We start from the raw sequence: 13,292 nt of genomic DNA on the forward strand, positions 1-13,292 counted from the left end.
GCTTTCAAACGGCTTCGGTGCTTTGTGTTGTGCTGGTTTTTGGAAACTTCTAGAAATTTGAAATAGGGAAATCTAAAAGAATGGGAAGCTAATTTTGCGTGGGAATTTTGCGGAGTGTGGGGGAGTTACCGCGATTCTTCAGACACAATAAGGGAGATGAATGAACGTACGATTCTCACAGAACGTCTGTAGTGCTTTATGTATGGCACAAGGTCAAGTTGGGTGGCATTTATTAAGTAATAAGTAAGATTTGATGCCGTTTTTTGGGAGATGATGTCTTTTTGGCAGATTTTGTTGTGAAATTCAACCGCAAGCAGCGTTCCCACGCGATGTTGCGCATTGCGTTCGTAGATGATCTCACTGATGTGATCGCATTAGCGTGTTTTAGATATCGTTGTGACTTATTGTATATTAATTGGTTTGCTAAAATGAGGGAGGACACTTGCTTTAAATCGCCAGGGACTTTCAATGTGATGTTGTAAGGTGAGAAAATCTACAAAAAAAAAACAGGTGTTCCGTATTGTATAGTTTATCTTTATTATTCTTCGATTGAAGCTGATGGCTTGAAATGCTACAAGCATCAAAGAAAGAATCGTTATTTTAAACCTGTTTTATTCAATAGCCATTTCTTCCACCCCTGTACGTGAGAAAAGTCAATTACTAAACAAGTGACGCGCAACTAACTTTGCGCAAATATCATCCAGAGAGTGGGGGAGAGAGAGTGAGAAAGACTGGGAGAGAAAAAAGGATGCATGCTCACAGCTACATGTGTAATGTATTGTCATTGCATGCTAGGATTGACACTTCTATTTCCGTACTTCTCACGGTGCATTGCACTCTTCCTTTTCTGTTCGTTGCTTGATGCCGTGCGCAGCAGTAGTGGGATTCCCCGGTTTGGCAAACTTTTTCATTCGCACATTCAAACACGTTTGTATCAATGAAGACGACACTGCTATGACGAAGGGCGGGGGGAGGGGGGGGGGAGGGGGTGAGCCTTTACTACTCTACTCTTCCTCCCAGCCCAGGTCTGTTTTGATTTAGCGCTAATTGCAATTTTTCGTTTCAATGGTTCCGATCAGCAAAAAGGTCCGGTTTGGTATCCCCATTTGATTGGCTGTGAAGGAGAAAGTATGGACAGGACAGGAGATGCTCTCTTGCTCGATAGAAGGGTCAAATATTTAAGAAGGAAATGCTGTTTTAAAATGTATCACTCCAAAATGCATAAATTAGCACTATTTAAGCATTGAAACTGATATCTTCGCAAAAAAAGTAAAAGCAAAAACAAAAACCTTTAAGCATGAAGTAGAAAAGAAGAAAGAAAGAAAAGAAAAAAGGAAGAAAAGAAAAAAGAAAAAAAAAGAAGAAAGAAAGAAAGAAAGGACAAAGAAAGAATAAAATTAAACCCCTTAAACATATTCATCGAACAAAATGGCCTCCATGGCCAACGTTTGCTTGATGTGGCGCAATTAAAAAGGAAACTGTTTAATTTCTTATGTTGTGCAACAGTTCGCGGGATTTTTCTTGTTTTGGCTCATTAGAATTCATGATCGCGACCACGAGAGTGATGTGAGTAATAGGGGGTTTTTTTTCGGGAGGGGAAACATTTCTGGAACCATTTCGGAAGGTGATGAACCTGTTTATCTCTGATTAGCATGTCTTTTGCTAAGCGCGATGCTGTGTACATGGTAATGAGTAAAGATTGTTCGTTCATGTACATAAGAATGGCTTATCTTTGATGTTGATGTTTCAAGCTACATTTGATAGCTCTGTTTGTTGATTGTTTTTATTCAGGGGAAATCAGGATTGGTTCGACACTTTGTCGTTTTAGTATTTATAGAACTTTTTAAATAAAAAAATTAGTATATATTTTTTATGTTAACTGTTTCGAATATTTGAGTCACATTTGACTGATCAGAAACCTATCAATTGTCAAAATAAACGACAAAACAAACACATGGTGTTTCTGCTTGACAGCCGATGTAATTTGTTACTTCTGGGACTTGAGGAATTGTGGCGTTTATACAACAAAATTTTGTTTGTTGTTGTTGTAATTTGTTGTATAAACATCACAATTCCTCAAGTCCCAGAAGTAACAAATTACATCGGCTGTCAAGCAGAAACACTATGTGTTTGTTTTGTCGTTTATTTTGACAATTGATAGGTTTCTGATCAGTCAAATGTGTAATCAGGGGAAAACCTAAAGGAGTCGACACTACTCCCAGTTCCCCGATTACATATTGCTGCTAATGTTATTACTTAATTTAAAATTAACTTTATTTGTATTGATTAAAAAGCAAACTAAGATAATTTGCTAATCATCTTTCTTTTTTCCCTTCCTTGTTGTTTCAATTTCTCAAGGATAAGCAACTGTTATTCTTTCTGTACAGTACAATACGAGCGTTTCTATCTTGTGTAAAACCCCAGCAGCAGGGAGTTGTTAATGCGTAATTATTGGCATAATCATCCGCAAACGCCTTGAAGCGATCATGTTATTAAGCTTTGTTATATAGATAGCTACTGGTTTTTTTTATATGCGATATATTCATCCTTCGGTTAATGTTACGATTAGCCATTATTGTAGCTTTTTCTGTATTTTTATTGATAAAGATGTTTGCTATGTTTATGAGTTGTATATTAATGTTTGACTTTTGCTCTTTTTTTATTTATTTATCTTTTTGTTGTTATTTTATTTAAAATTAGTACACATGACGCACAGTCGGAGAGAGTTTGAGATAAATAGGTAGCGAACTGTATACGTATATACAAAGAAACCATCATTGCAAAGACGACACATTGAGAAAGGATGAAAAGAAACCGTATCCTTTGTATGTGGTCCTAAAGGTCAAGCAATTTCTCAACATTTTCACCGGCCACTGGTTGAATGAAAAATGCACTTTACTTTGTTATGCCATATCACAATCGTTCTTTATTAAGTTTCTTTTTTAATTTTTTGTTATTTTACACTTTACAGCTCATACAGCGCTGGATGCTCAGTGGAATCCACCCCGACGATATCCTCCATATCCACCACGGAAGCCGCCATAACCGCCGTACCCACCCCGGTAGCCACCGTATCCTCCTCTGTATCCTCCGAAGCCACCACCGTAGCTGCAATGCGAACAAAAACACCGAAAGCAATATTAATAAGCAACAGCCCAATGGAACATGGAACCGCTGAGGGGGTAAGTGTTTTAAACATGGGTGGTGGACTTACCCGCCATAGCCTCCGTAGCCGCCGCCATATCGATGGTGCCGCTTCTCCCGTGCCATTTCGCCCATCGAATCCATCTCAGGCTGATCGTAAACCGCAACCATATCCTCCAGCGTTTGCGGCTGCTGCTCGTGCATCATCGGATCGTCCACCAGCATCACCATCATCGCGTCACCGTGCTGCTGCATTCCGTCGTCCATTGGGGCGGCTCTGGCCACAGCCACCACTGCCACCAACAGCAAACCACACACGAATAGCTTCATTCTTTCACCTTGTTTCACACAGAATCTCACTGCACACTATACACTGCTGGCTTTCCTTTCCGCTAGCGAGCTCTCTGGCGCGTCCGTTGTCGTTCTAGATCGGTTTGTGTGTGTGTTTTGTCGGGAACATCCGAGCCGTATTTATATGAGCGCGATCAATGCGCCCGCGATCAACCCTTCCGCCCGCCCCCCGAAGGGACGTGCGGGGATTTTTGCGGCTGCTGCGGCGCACAGCAAGAACATTTTGTGTGGCGTGTGCCCCGTCGTATCGTTTGTCATCGTCGCACGACGCAGTTCTTCCTGCTTGGCAGGGTGTCCTACACCTCCCCCCCCCCCCCCCCCGGTCCCTCCCTTCCACTGAGAAACGGCAGCTTCTCGAACGTCGTATCGTTAGTACAATCTCACCTGGGTCTCGCCTGGGATGGCACGCGCGGGGACAGGTTGGGTGGGTGCGTTGGTGTTGGAAGTGCGTAAGTTCTCCGATGTCTCATTAGCCCGCCAGCGCTCATATGTGTGTGTGTGTGTATGTGTGTTGCGGTGCATGTTTTCCGGCTTAGCGAAAAGGGCAACAGCAGCAGCAGCACCATCGATGCCGAAAGGAAAGAGCTCACCGTTACGTTAGACGACGAACCTGTTATTATTGTTGTTTTTAATCGTATAAACTGCGGAAACTGAACTACTTGTTGCTTTTGTTTTCGTTTTCGGTTTTGTTCCCTTTTTTTGGATTGTTTTTTTTTTTTTAGCTTGCTCTCCCTCATAATTTGTTTACTCCGTGTTGATCCGCGTGATTCTCAATCACTGTGGACGCTTCGGAATCGAAATCCACTGTCCGGTCGTTTGCCTTCGGTGGAAGGTGGGGCAATTTTGTGAATGATTTTTAACGCGGAGCCGCAGACCCAGTGAACCGTTCGAAGATCTTTGTTTATCGTCGGAGGTCGGTTGGGCTCGTTTAGCAGGTCCCAAGCAATAGGGTTTTCCGAAATCTTCACCTTGTTTACCGCATAATGAACACACCACACAGACGGGCGAGAGTGGTGGGAGTGGTGGTCGAGTCGAGCGATAGTTATGTATGGTGCGGTGTGACCAGTCAAGGGCGGTAAATAGTCCAATGTCAACAATGATGAGGCAAACTGGCTTGATTGATCTTTTCATGATACTGTGTCATGATGATTCATCATTGTTACTGATGCGTCTACTATGACGCCAAATCTGTCGGAGCCACGTATATTTTAGGACAAATTTCGAGAAACAATGACCTTACCAATGAAATTCTTTGAATCATTTGTAAATTTCTCTTTTCACTCTGTGCAAAAGTAAAATCTTTCTTTGTAATGTGAAATTATAATGGTCAATCGCATTTCAATGACAGCAAATCGTAGTAGGCTACTTGTGGATTTGCTCCTGGTGACGATATTTTTTCATAATTCCATCGTAGTTCACATTGATTTTAATGCAACAGAGCGATTCACTTCATTCTTCAGCTGATTGTCGAATAAAGCAGTTGAGTTTTTGGTAGTGTGACGGTGAAGAAAATTTCCTAAAACTTGAACAATACTGTACACTGTTTTGTAAGATAGCCTGACAGGAACAGGGCACATATTTTCTGTGATCGAAGCTTGTGGAAGCCGGTTTGAGCATAATCACAAGTAAGTAGGACTACCTCGCGTCTACCTTTACCGTTTTATACTTATAAAAGTTATAAATCTTACCAAAGATTTCACTGATTTTCGAACGCATTGTACTAAGATTCGCAAAGCATATTTATGTCATTTTCTTTGCACTATCAAGCATATTCGATTATTTTAATCGAGGCGTCTTGATCTAAAGCTGAACATTGTTTCCGGGATTCGTTTACTTAAGAGCAATTAATCTAGTTAAGAAAGGCGATTTAGAGTTGTAATTTGAGAGAGACTGTGGACCGATTGTAAAATCAATCGCCTTTTAAAATTATCTTTATGCTTATATAGTGAAATCTAAGCCTCTAAGGTTAACCTCCTAAAGACTTACAGCTTAGAGAGGCGTTTATCTTAGCGAACTCAAATCATCGTAGGTATTGCTCCTGAGACATACCTGCCATGGGTAAAATTCTCTGTACTGAAATTTGGCTTTCGACTAACATCAAACAAAATATTTCTGAAAATTGCCTTGGAAACAGTACACTTACAGAAAGAACAAAAGCAAGGGCAACTGAAGTTTTCGTGGTTTTGGTAAATTTTTCACAAACCGCGTTGCTCGCGTTTAGCGACGTTACGATCGAAGTTAGCCATACTTTCGTGACAAAAGCTATGACAGATTACTAGAAGCAACGAGTCGTCCCAAAAGGATTTGTAAATCATTTTTAAATGCATCTTTGCTGTTACAATATCCCAGTAACAGTCGGTTATTATCGAATTTGATATTCATAGCAGTTGATCCCGTAGTCGAGTGCAATTACAGTCAGTTGTGGTAGGTTCGGACGCGCTTCTCAAACCGTTTCCGTGAGTCAATACGCGGAGCGTCAAATTCGTCGCGTATCGGTTACGTCAACCCGTTCACACTTACGCAAAGTTCGAAAGAAGTACTTGCTAAGTCAGCGGAATAGCGGACTGGATCGACCTTGCGCGTCGAGTTGATGACCGAGGCGGAATCGGACACCGTGGGCGAAGTTGGGTGGAACTAGTGCAAACGTGCACTTTATTTCGATGAGGATAATGCTGATCGGTCAACTGACGGAACAGCTGATAACCAAAAGTGGTTATCAAATTGGGCAGAGCCGTCGGCGGAATCTGCAAATTGGTGAGATGCACCAGAACACGAGTGATCTACGTGTCTATGGAAGGTGAACTGACTTCGCCATCAATTCAAGCTTTATTTATAACAAAGATGGTGTGAAATTTGTGACACATTTGGCAACCAGATGTTTGTCAAATGTGAGCTTTCGTTTGGTTTTCCGGGTTTGGTTTTTTTACAGGGGTTTCTTAAATTATACCTAGCGTGCCTTGTGTTTTATCAACTATCCGTGCATTGTGAATGCGGCAAACGTTTTCCTGTTTATGCCTGGGTTTTGCGGAAGTTTTATTGTTTATATGTGGCACGTTTTCCTTATTTATGTTCTGGGGTAAAACACAAGAACGTTTACGCTTCTGGTGTTTAACGTTTCTTTCCTGGCTGCTGGCTATGCGCTTACGCTTCTGGTGGTTAACGTCTTTTTACCTGGCTTTTGACAATGCTAAGTTAGATGTGACCTACTGTTAGCAGTAAATCTGCTACACAGTATTCAATAGTTAACGCTTTTTAGTTGAACGGTGTATAGTTGGCTGAAAGTTCATTAAAGAAGCGTGCGTTTATATAGAAAATCCGATATTTGAAAAATTTCGACGAAACGATTTCTGCTTGCAAACTCCTGTTAAAATCACCGTTTCCCATGCAATGGAAAATCAAACAGAGCTGGGCAAATCTTATTTATGCAATTTTTGTCGATATCAAGAATCTTTACTTATAATCTTTTAATAGGTGCAAAGAAAACTGTGTATTTTGTTATTTAAACTTTTTTTTGGATGCCTGCACTTGAGAGAACATTCTTTTAAAAGTTTTAAGTGATTTTCGTTTCGTAAAAACATGTGTTGATGTGTTGACCAGAATCGTGTCATGGAAACGCAAAACTATTCGCGTTTCTTTTTTTTACTGTGGAAGGGGAAAGATTCGCCATTAAACGATCGTTCCGTGAAGAGTTATCTATTGCCTGTTGAAAAAAAAAATCATTTTTTATATAAAAAAAACTTGCCAACTAAAAAGCACATAGGGTAACTGTACCAGTATTGGGCAGGTTAATTCAGCAGCAGCTCGTACACTTACAGTTTTTATTATTTTTCATGAAAGTGACATTATTTTGAACGATAAACTATCGTATTATGTTCTGCTATTTTTTATTTTCCAATTTAAATGTGTTTTTTAGAGATATTCGTGAAAATGCAAACACTGTTTTTGTTCTTATTTTCGGCAGGCTTTGCTGCTATTTTCGGCAACGCGAATATGGGTCAGAAAACGTTTTAATTAATGCCAATAGGTAGACAAAAATTTTAAAAACAGTTTTACACTTTCACTTTCCTAAGGTTGGTGTTGAAAATTGCTTAAATTATTAATTTTATGTTGCCCATTTTGGGCATTTTGCTGCCAATTTTTACAGTCACTTTGATGTAGGCTACAAACAAAGTAGGCATTCGAGAAATGAGACTGCCTGACTGACGGCTATAGTGTACGGCTCCGACTGGCTCACAAATTATTGTTTTTCTCTCAAGTCATTGGATTATGCATAGTGAAATTGGTGATATTTGATACAAGAAATGTGGTTTTATGTGTCGACATGCGTATTGTAGTGTTCTTCTTGTCAACTTTTTAATGATTATTCAGCAAAATCAAAAGTATGTTATTGTTTCATGTTTCGGCAGGAGCCCACAGCATTGATCTGTCAAAAATCAACATTCCCTGTGTACCTATACCTATGTATACTTTACCTTCTTGAATAAAAAAAAAGAGTCAACATGTTCGTTCCCGACATCAAACCCCTAGTGCAGTGGTTTTAAACCGGTTGAAAACCGCTGCCCTAGTGGAAAGTGGATGGTGATTCGATATGATACGATGATAGCGATTTCGATGTGAAATATTACTCTTTGGTGGATTCTGATATTCTGTAACAAATATCAAACAAAATCCATAAACTGTGCATTTAGCTATTACGTCGTTAAAAATGTCTTCTCGTTTTGATTTATGTAAAAAATATGGAGTATTGGCACTTGTAATTGGTGCCTACTTCGATCTCCAGGGTGGCCACTCAACCGGGAAAACCGGGAAAACCGGGAATTAGCCGGGAATTTTATTTTTCCGGGAAAAAAACCGGGAAAACCGGGAAATTATCACAAACTTTTGTCATCACTGTTTACCATCGTACTAATATTACTAATCGATGAGGAACGTTTATGCGTTTATTTTTTCCAGTGACTGCCCGGTTTGAAACCATGGAGGAGCGGATTCTGTCGTTGGAGCGGGAGGTTAAACTAAGTAACCTTAAGCTATCCCGAATAGAAGAAAAATTGGACGAGCTATTGTCGATGTTGATCGAGCAAAAAGTAGCTGCTCGACAACCCGATGCGGAACGGCATTCGGCAAATGAAGATACACAGGTACAGGAGCAGGTGCCGCAGCCGAGCAGCAAAGAGACCAATGCGATAGAGGAAACGGAAAAGGATAAGGATGACGAGCAGGAACGTCATGAGGAGGATGAGGCAGTGCCAGAAATCCCGGTTCTGCCAGTAAGAACCGTGAATGCATTTTTAACATTGGACCATAACTGTGCCAGAAATGAAGCGTTTTTACAGCAAATGGTAAGAGTAAACGTGGGAGGATGACCATTAACCGGAGGAGTTAACCGATTTGTATCTTTCAGGCGGAAAAATTACAACAGAATGTGGTCGCATCGCAAAAGAGAGACCGGAACGCCAGACGAGTGATGGAGACGCTCGTCACGTACGACGTTCTATGCCAATTTAGTTGGTCTGGAAGAGATGCCATCACTGACTGTACGTATTTAAGCGCATTGTCGTCTATCTCTCTCTCTCTCTCTCTCTCTCTCTTTCGCTCGCAAAATCCAAATCTAATCTAAATTTTCTTTCTTTTCGCTCTCTTTTCTCTTCACTAGCCTCTTCACCTAGCCTCTTCCCCAAGTACAGGTTTGCAGACCTGTCTGGCATTATCGCTCTGCTAGTCAAAGCCCTCTGTTTTGGGCTTAATGCAGAGCAGACGGAGCAGGAGCGATCATCCATTGTCGACAGTATTCACAATCTCGTGAAACATTCATCGCAAAACAAGAAGCGATTCTGCCAGACACGAAATGAATGAAAGCTCCTGTAGGGGGGTGGACGTCGTACGTGACGAGTGTTGTGTTCGGATTTTGAGTAGATGACGCGAACACAATTAATATAATTAAAACTTATATATTAACAATAAAATCAACTATCACGACACACGTCTGCTCGCAACCAAGCCCGAATCCAGAGAGACCGATCTGTCCATCTCCCAAGCCCTGCACGGCTCTCCGAATTCCAATCCTAATCAATATGCTCTCATCACACAATTACACCTAATTAGCCGCCTTCCTAGCATCATGGTCCGACACCGGTCATGAGCCAGGGGAGTACAACTCGCAGCCACAACATCTCCTTCCCTTAATTCAGTTGGTACGGTTCAAATCTACAAGCCGGTGTTCTAACTCGAGAAGAGCGGCGAGAATATCGTTCCAACTGGCATGCACTAGTATGACTTTACCGCGATAGTATATCTAATGGCAGTTTAGTATTTTTCCTGATCATTGGTCGGATTACACTTTCGTAGTTGATTTATATGCCGTCAATACCTACGGCTATCACCAGTATTGATCTCATACCTAACATTTCCTATACGTTTAGTTACTTTGCCGTAAAAATCCATGTATAATTATTTTGCATGAAATATTTCATATATATCAATTCGCCTACATGCAACCTCGGTGTATCATCGACCGGTTTAATCTCCGCATAACTAGGTTTAATTAAAAGTGACTTTGGCCAATTTACGATTTGGTCTTTTGATGATGCTTTTACTGCGACCTGACATGTATTACAATTGTTAACCACCTTAACTATGTCTGTTTCTATTAATGGCCAGTAAATGCAACTACGCGCTTTTGCTTTCATATTAATTATGCCTGGATGACCCTTATGCAGCTGGTCAAGGCATCGCTTCTGTAGTGCATTTGGTATTACTACCCTCGCTCCAAATATTATACACCCTTTTTCTATAGTTAAGCCATCTTTAACGTTGTAAAAACTTTCAAGCTCTTTGTTAAATGGAATTTCACACGGCCAGCCATTCTTTACATAATCTTATAATCTGCTAAGTATTGTATCTCTACGCGTAGCATCGGCAATTTCCTCATGAACCATCGGAATTGCGTTTAAATAATCGTTTGCTACATACTTTGTTTATGTTTTGTGATGTTTATGGTTATTAATCATTAATTGGCTTGAAAATGCATCCATTGGAATTGAACCTAGCTTCAAAACATCAACCAAATCTGCGCCAAGAAACATCAGGTTAATTTCTGTAACCCGTATTGTCGCCTGCGCTGTATGTTCACCTAAGCTCACGGTACACACAAATTCACCATCAATTGCCAACCGTGACCCTGAAGCATTTTTCGTTAGAACTGACGATGGTGCCAAACTAGGACTTCCAATATGTTGCCATGTCTCTCGATTTATAATAGTTATATCAGAGGCTGTGTCCAATTGGAGACCGACTGGAGTGTCGTTAAGCGAAACATCCACGAAACGACGGTGAGCTTTTACATTTGCCACAATCACTGTCATAACGTTAGTTTTAGAAACATGCCGACCATTATATCCTGAATCCTTTGTATACTTAAAATTCTGATACTGATTCTCCTCTGGGTTGCAATAACCGTCTTTGTGACCAAAACGTTTGCAATCACTGCTCTTATTGTTGCACCTTGCAACCTTGTTGCACCTTGTGAATGCACCTTGGGATAGATATAAACACCACCAAATTTGAATATCACTTTTTGACAGGATAGGTGAAGACTTTTGCACAAAAAAGCTCTCTGGAGGCTAGACGAATACACAAAACACTCTTAAAATCTCCATTCAGAAACAGAAGCGATAAAAATCAGCCTTCTAAATTCATACACCTTGGGATAAGCCCACCTGTATATTATACCCACTTAGATAGCTGCTCGAAAACTGCGATACAATGCAAACAGCTGACAGGTTGAATTTTTAGCCAACGAACTTAAAACGGAAAGGACCCCTTTGACAGATTAAATGTCAAATCAGTACAATTTGCTTCCAGTTCGGTATAAATTGCATTTTTGCTAACAAATTGAAACCGCTAAAAGCTAGAAATATTAGAATTTCAAATCAAATAAACGATAAAGTGTATAAAAGTATTAATATAAATCAAAAACTGCGTGTAATAAATAGTATTTTAGTCAAAAAACGTGAAATTCGACTTAGGCGGCTTTATTCGACTCAAAATTAAGAAACCCCCTGAAATCTCCTGCATCTATTCGTGAGGTGCATCATCAGCGTCGTGCAAGTAACAGCATAATGGCTTCTGTTTTACAGGAAATCCGTTCTTCGCAGATTTTTATGTTTTCTTCTGTGGCTGGTTGGTCCATGACTTCTGTTTACCCTTTTTTAAGGTTGTGTGATGACATCTGTTAATCAATCATTGATAGCAGATGAAAATATCTTTGCCACGTGGTAAAGTCTTTACATGTTAGTGTCATGATGGTACAAAGCAATATTCGTAAAGCCTTTTTTGTCGTTTTTTCATCAGTTGTTTGCTCATACAAAACTTCCAAAAATATAAAGAATGCATATTTATATCGCTTAAGATCTATAGTAGCCAAGTTAGATCCACAAACGAGCGCACGATTGAAAATTTGTTTGTACAAATTTGATAGATATCATGCCAAAAAATGGTTCTCAAATGCGTTGTCACACCTCCAGATTGGATATTATATTGTTCAATTATTCACTAATAACTTTTATCCAGTTTCAATGACAAGTATCCAGCTTTCCCGTAATGCCCGTCTCTACTTACCATCCTCTAGATAACGATTTTTGAAAACGCTGTATGGTATAATAATTTGGAATTGATGTATCGATAAACCACGGCACACGAAGCATAGTGAACCGAGTGTCAAATTTTGAGATCCAGGAATGAATTTTTCCACCAAACTTGGGTTTCATTTCGTTCAAAGCAAGGTCCTATAAATTACTACAGGTTCGTTTATACAGTGCACATTGCACAGGGGTTTCATACAAAGTCCTCAGCAACGATTTCTTCTTTCTTACCAATCGACTACTTATTCATGATGGCGACCAAAATTAGAGTAAAAAACACACCTGCAGTCTATTTAACCAGCATGGTTCAAAACACAAAACACAAAGTTCAAATATCAAATTGTTTCAACTTCCTTGATTTGGTTCAAATTGTGTTAAAAATGATATTCTAAAAGAGCAGTTAACCCGCTCGTGAAGTAACAAATAAACCATTGGGAATTTTATTGGTCAAAATTGTTGTCCCCACTATCATTCTTCATACAACATGCCGGATTAAATGTTCCTGGCAACTGATTGCTGATTGTGATAATAATTCGATTGTATTGGGTTTGGTATGTCTGGTGGAAATTGTCAATTATTGATTTATCACTATACCATATTTCAATAAGATAGGGAAACAAGTATTTTTGGGATTGCCCCTTTTACTCGCATTTCCTAAACCTGTTTAAATCCAAGCTAGAACCCGTTTGGAAAAGTCATATTTTTTGTCAGAAACATCCGCAAAATCCGCTCCACTGATATTCCAAGCACGTAGCATTAGAGTTCAGGTGTTTGTTTTTTTACGCTGACTCAAAAATCGGATACGCTTCCATCTGCACGTTGCGAGCAAATCTTTCGGCAGGCAGTGTTGGTCGGTTCAAGTTCACCCCCCACCGTGCAGAAGAGGGCATCACTTTCCCCACTCGTCACAGACCAGTTATGTAAATTGATTTGAACAAAAAAAGAAGCTCAAACCAAGCCCATCGGCGTGCGGGTGTGAGATTTGGACCCGCCGAAAACAGAGGCGATCATCTTTGGCCAGTCAATTGCAGACAGTTCCATCAGCCGGATCATTTCGGGGCAGCATTTTCGTGAGTCGCGGAAAAACAGAGCCAACGCCGATCGCTTTTTGTCTCAAAAGCTTCAGAAACATAGTGAAGTGACTTCAGTGAAGGAAAA

The 13,292-nt window shown here is 40.2% G+C and overlaps 2 protein-coding genes across 2 annotated transcripts; one reads left to right on the forward strand and one right to left on the reverse strand.

Moving 5' to 3' along the window:
• Positions 1-2,934: 2,934 nt before the first annotated feature.
• On the reverse strand, positions 2,935-3,601 carry LOC1279009 (uncharacterized). The gene is made up of 2 exons (XM_318666.5): positions 3,215-3,601; positions 2,935-3,108 (listed from the first exon to the last, which is right to left on the reverse strand). Exons 1-2 carry the CDS (start codon positions 3,472-3,474, stop codon positions 2,991-2,993), a joined length of 378 nt encoding a protein of 125 aa, XP_318666.4. The 5' UTR covers positions 3,475-3,601; the 3' UTR covers positions 2,935-2,990.
• Positions 3,602-3,721: 120 nt separating this feature from the next.
• LOC133393640 (uncharacterized) lies at positions 3,722-9,492 on the forward strand. Its single transcript, XM_061659396.1, has 4 exons — positions 3,722-5,120; positions 8,449-8,834; positions 8,897-9,029; positions 9,149-9,492. Coding segments are annotated over exons 1-4 (720 nt in total). The 5' UTR covers positions 3,722-5,119; the 3' UTR covers positions 9,349-9,492.
• Positions 9,493-13,292: the final 3,800 nt, after the last annotated feature.

Source organism: Anopheles gambiae, chromosome 3 (genome assembly GCF_943734735.2).
Source record: "Anopheles gambiae chromosome 3, idAnoGambNW_F1_1, whole genome shotgun sequence".
Lineage (NCBI taxonomy): Eukaryota > Metazoa > Arthropoda > Insecta > Diptera > Culicidae > Anopheles > Anopheles gambiae.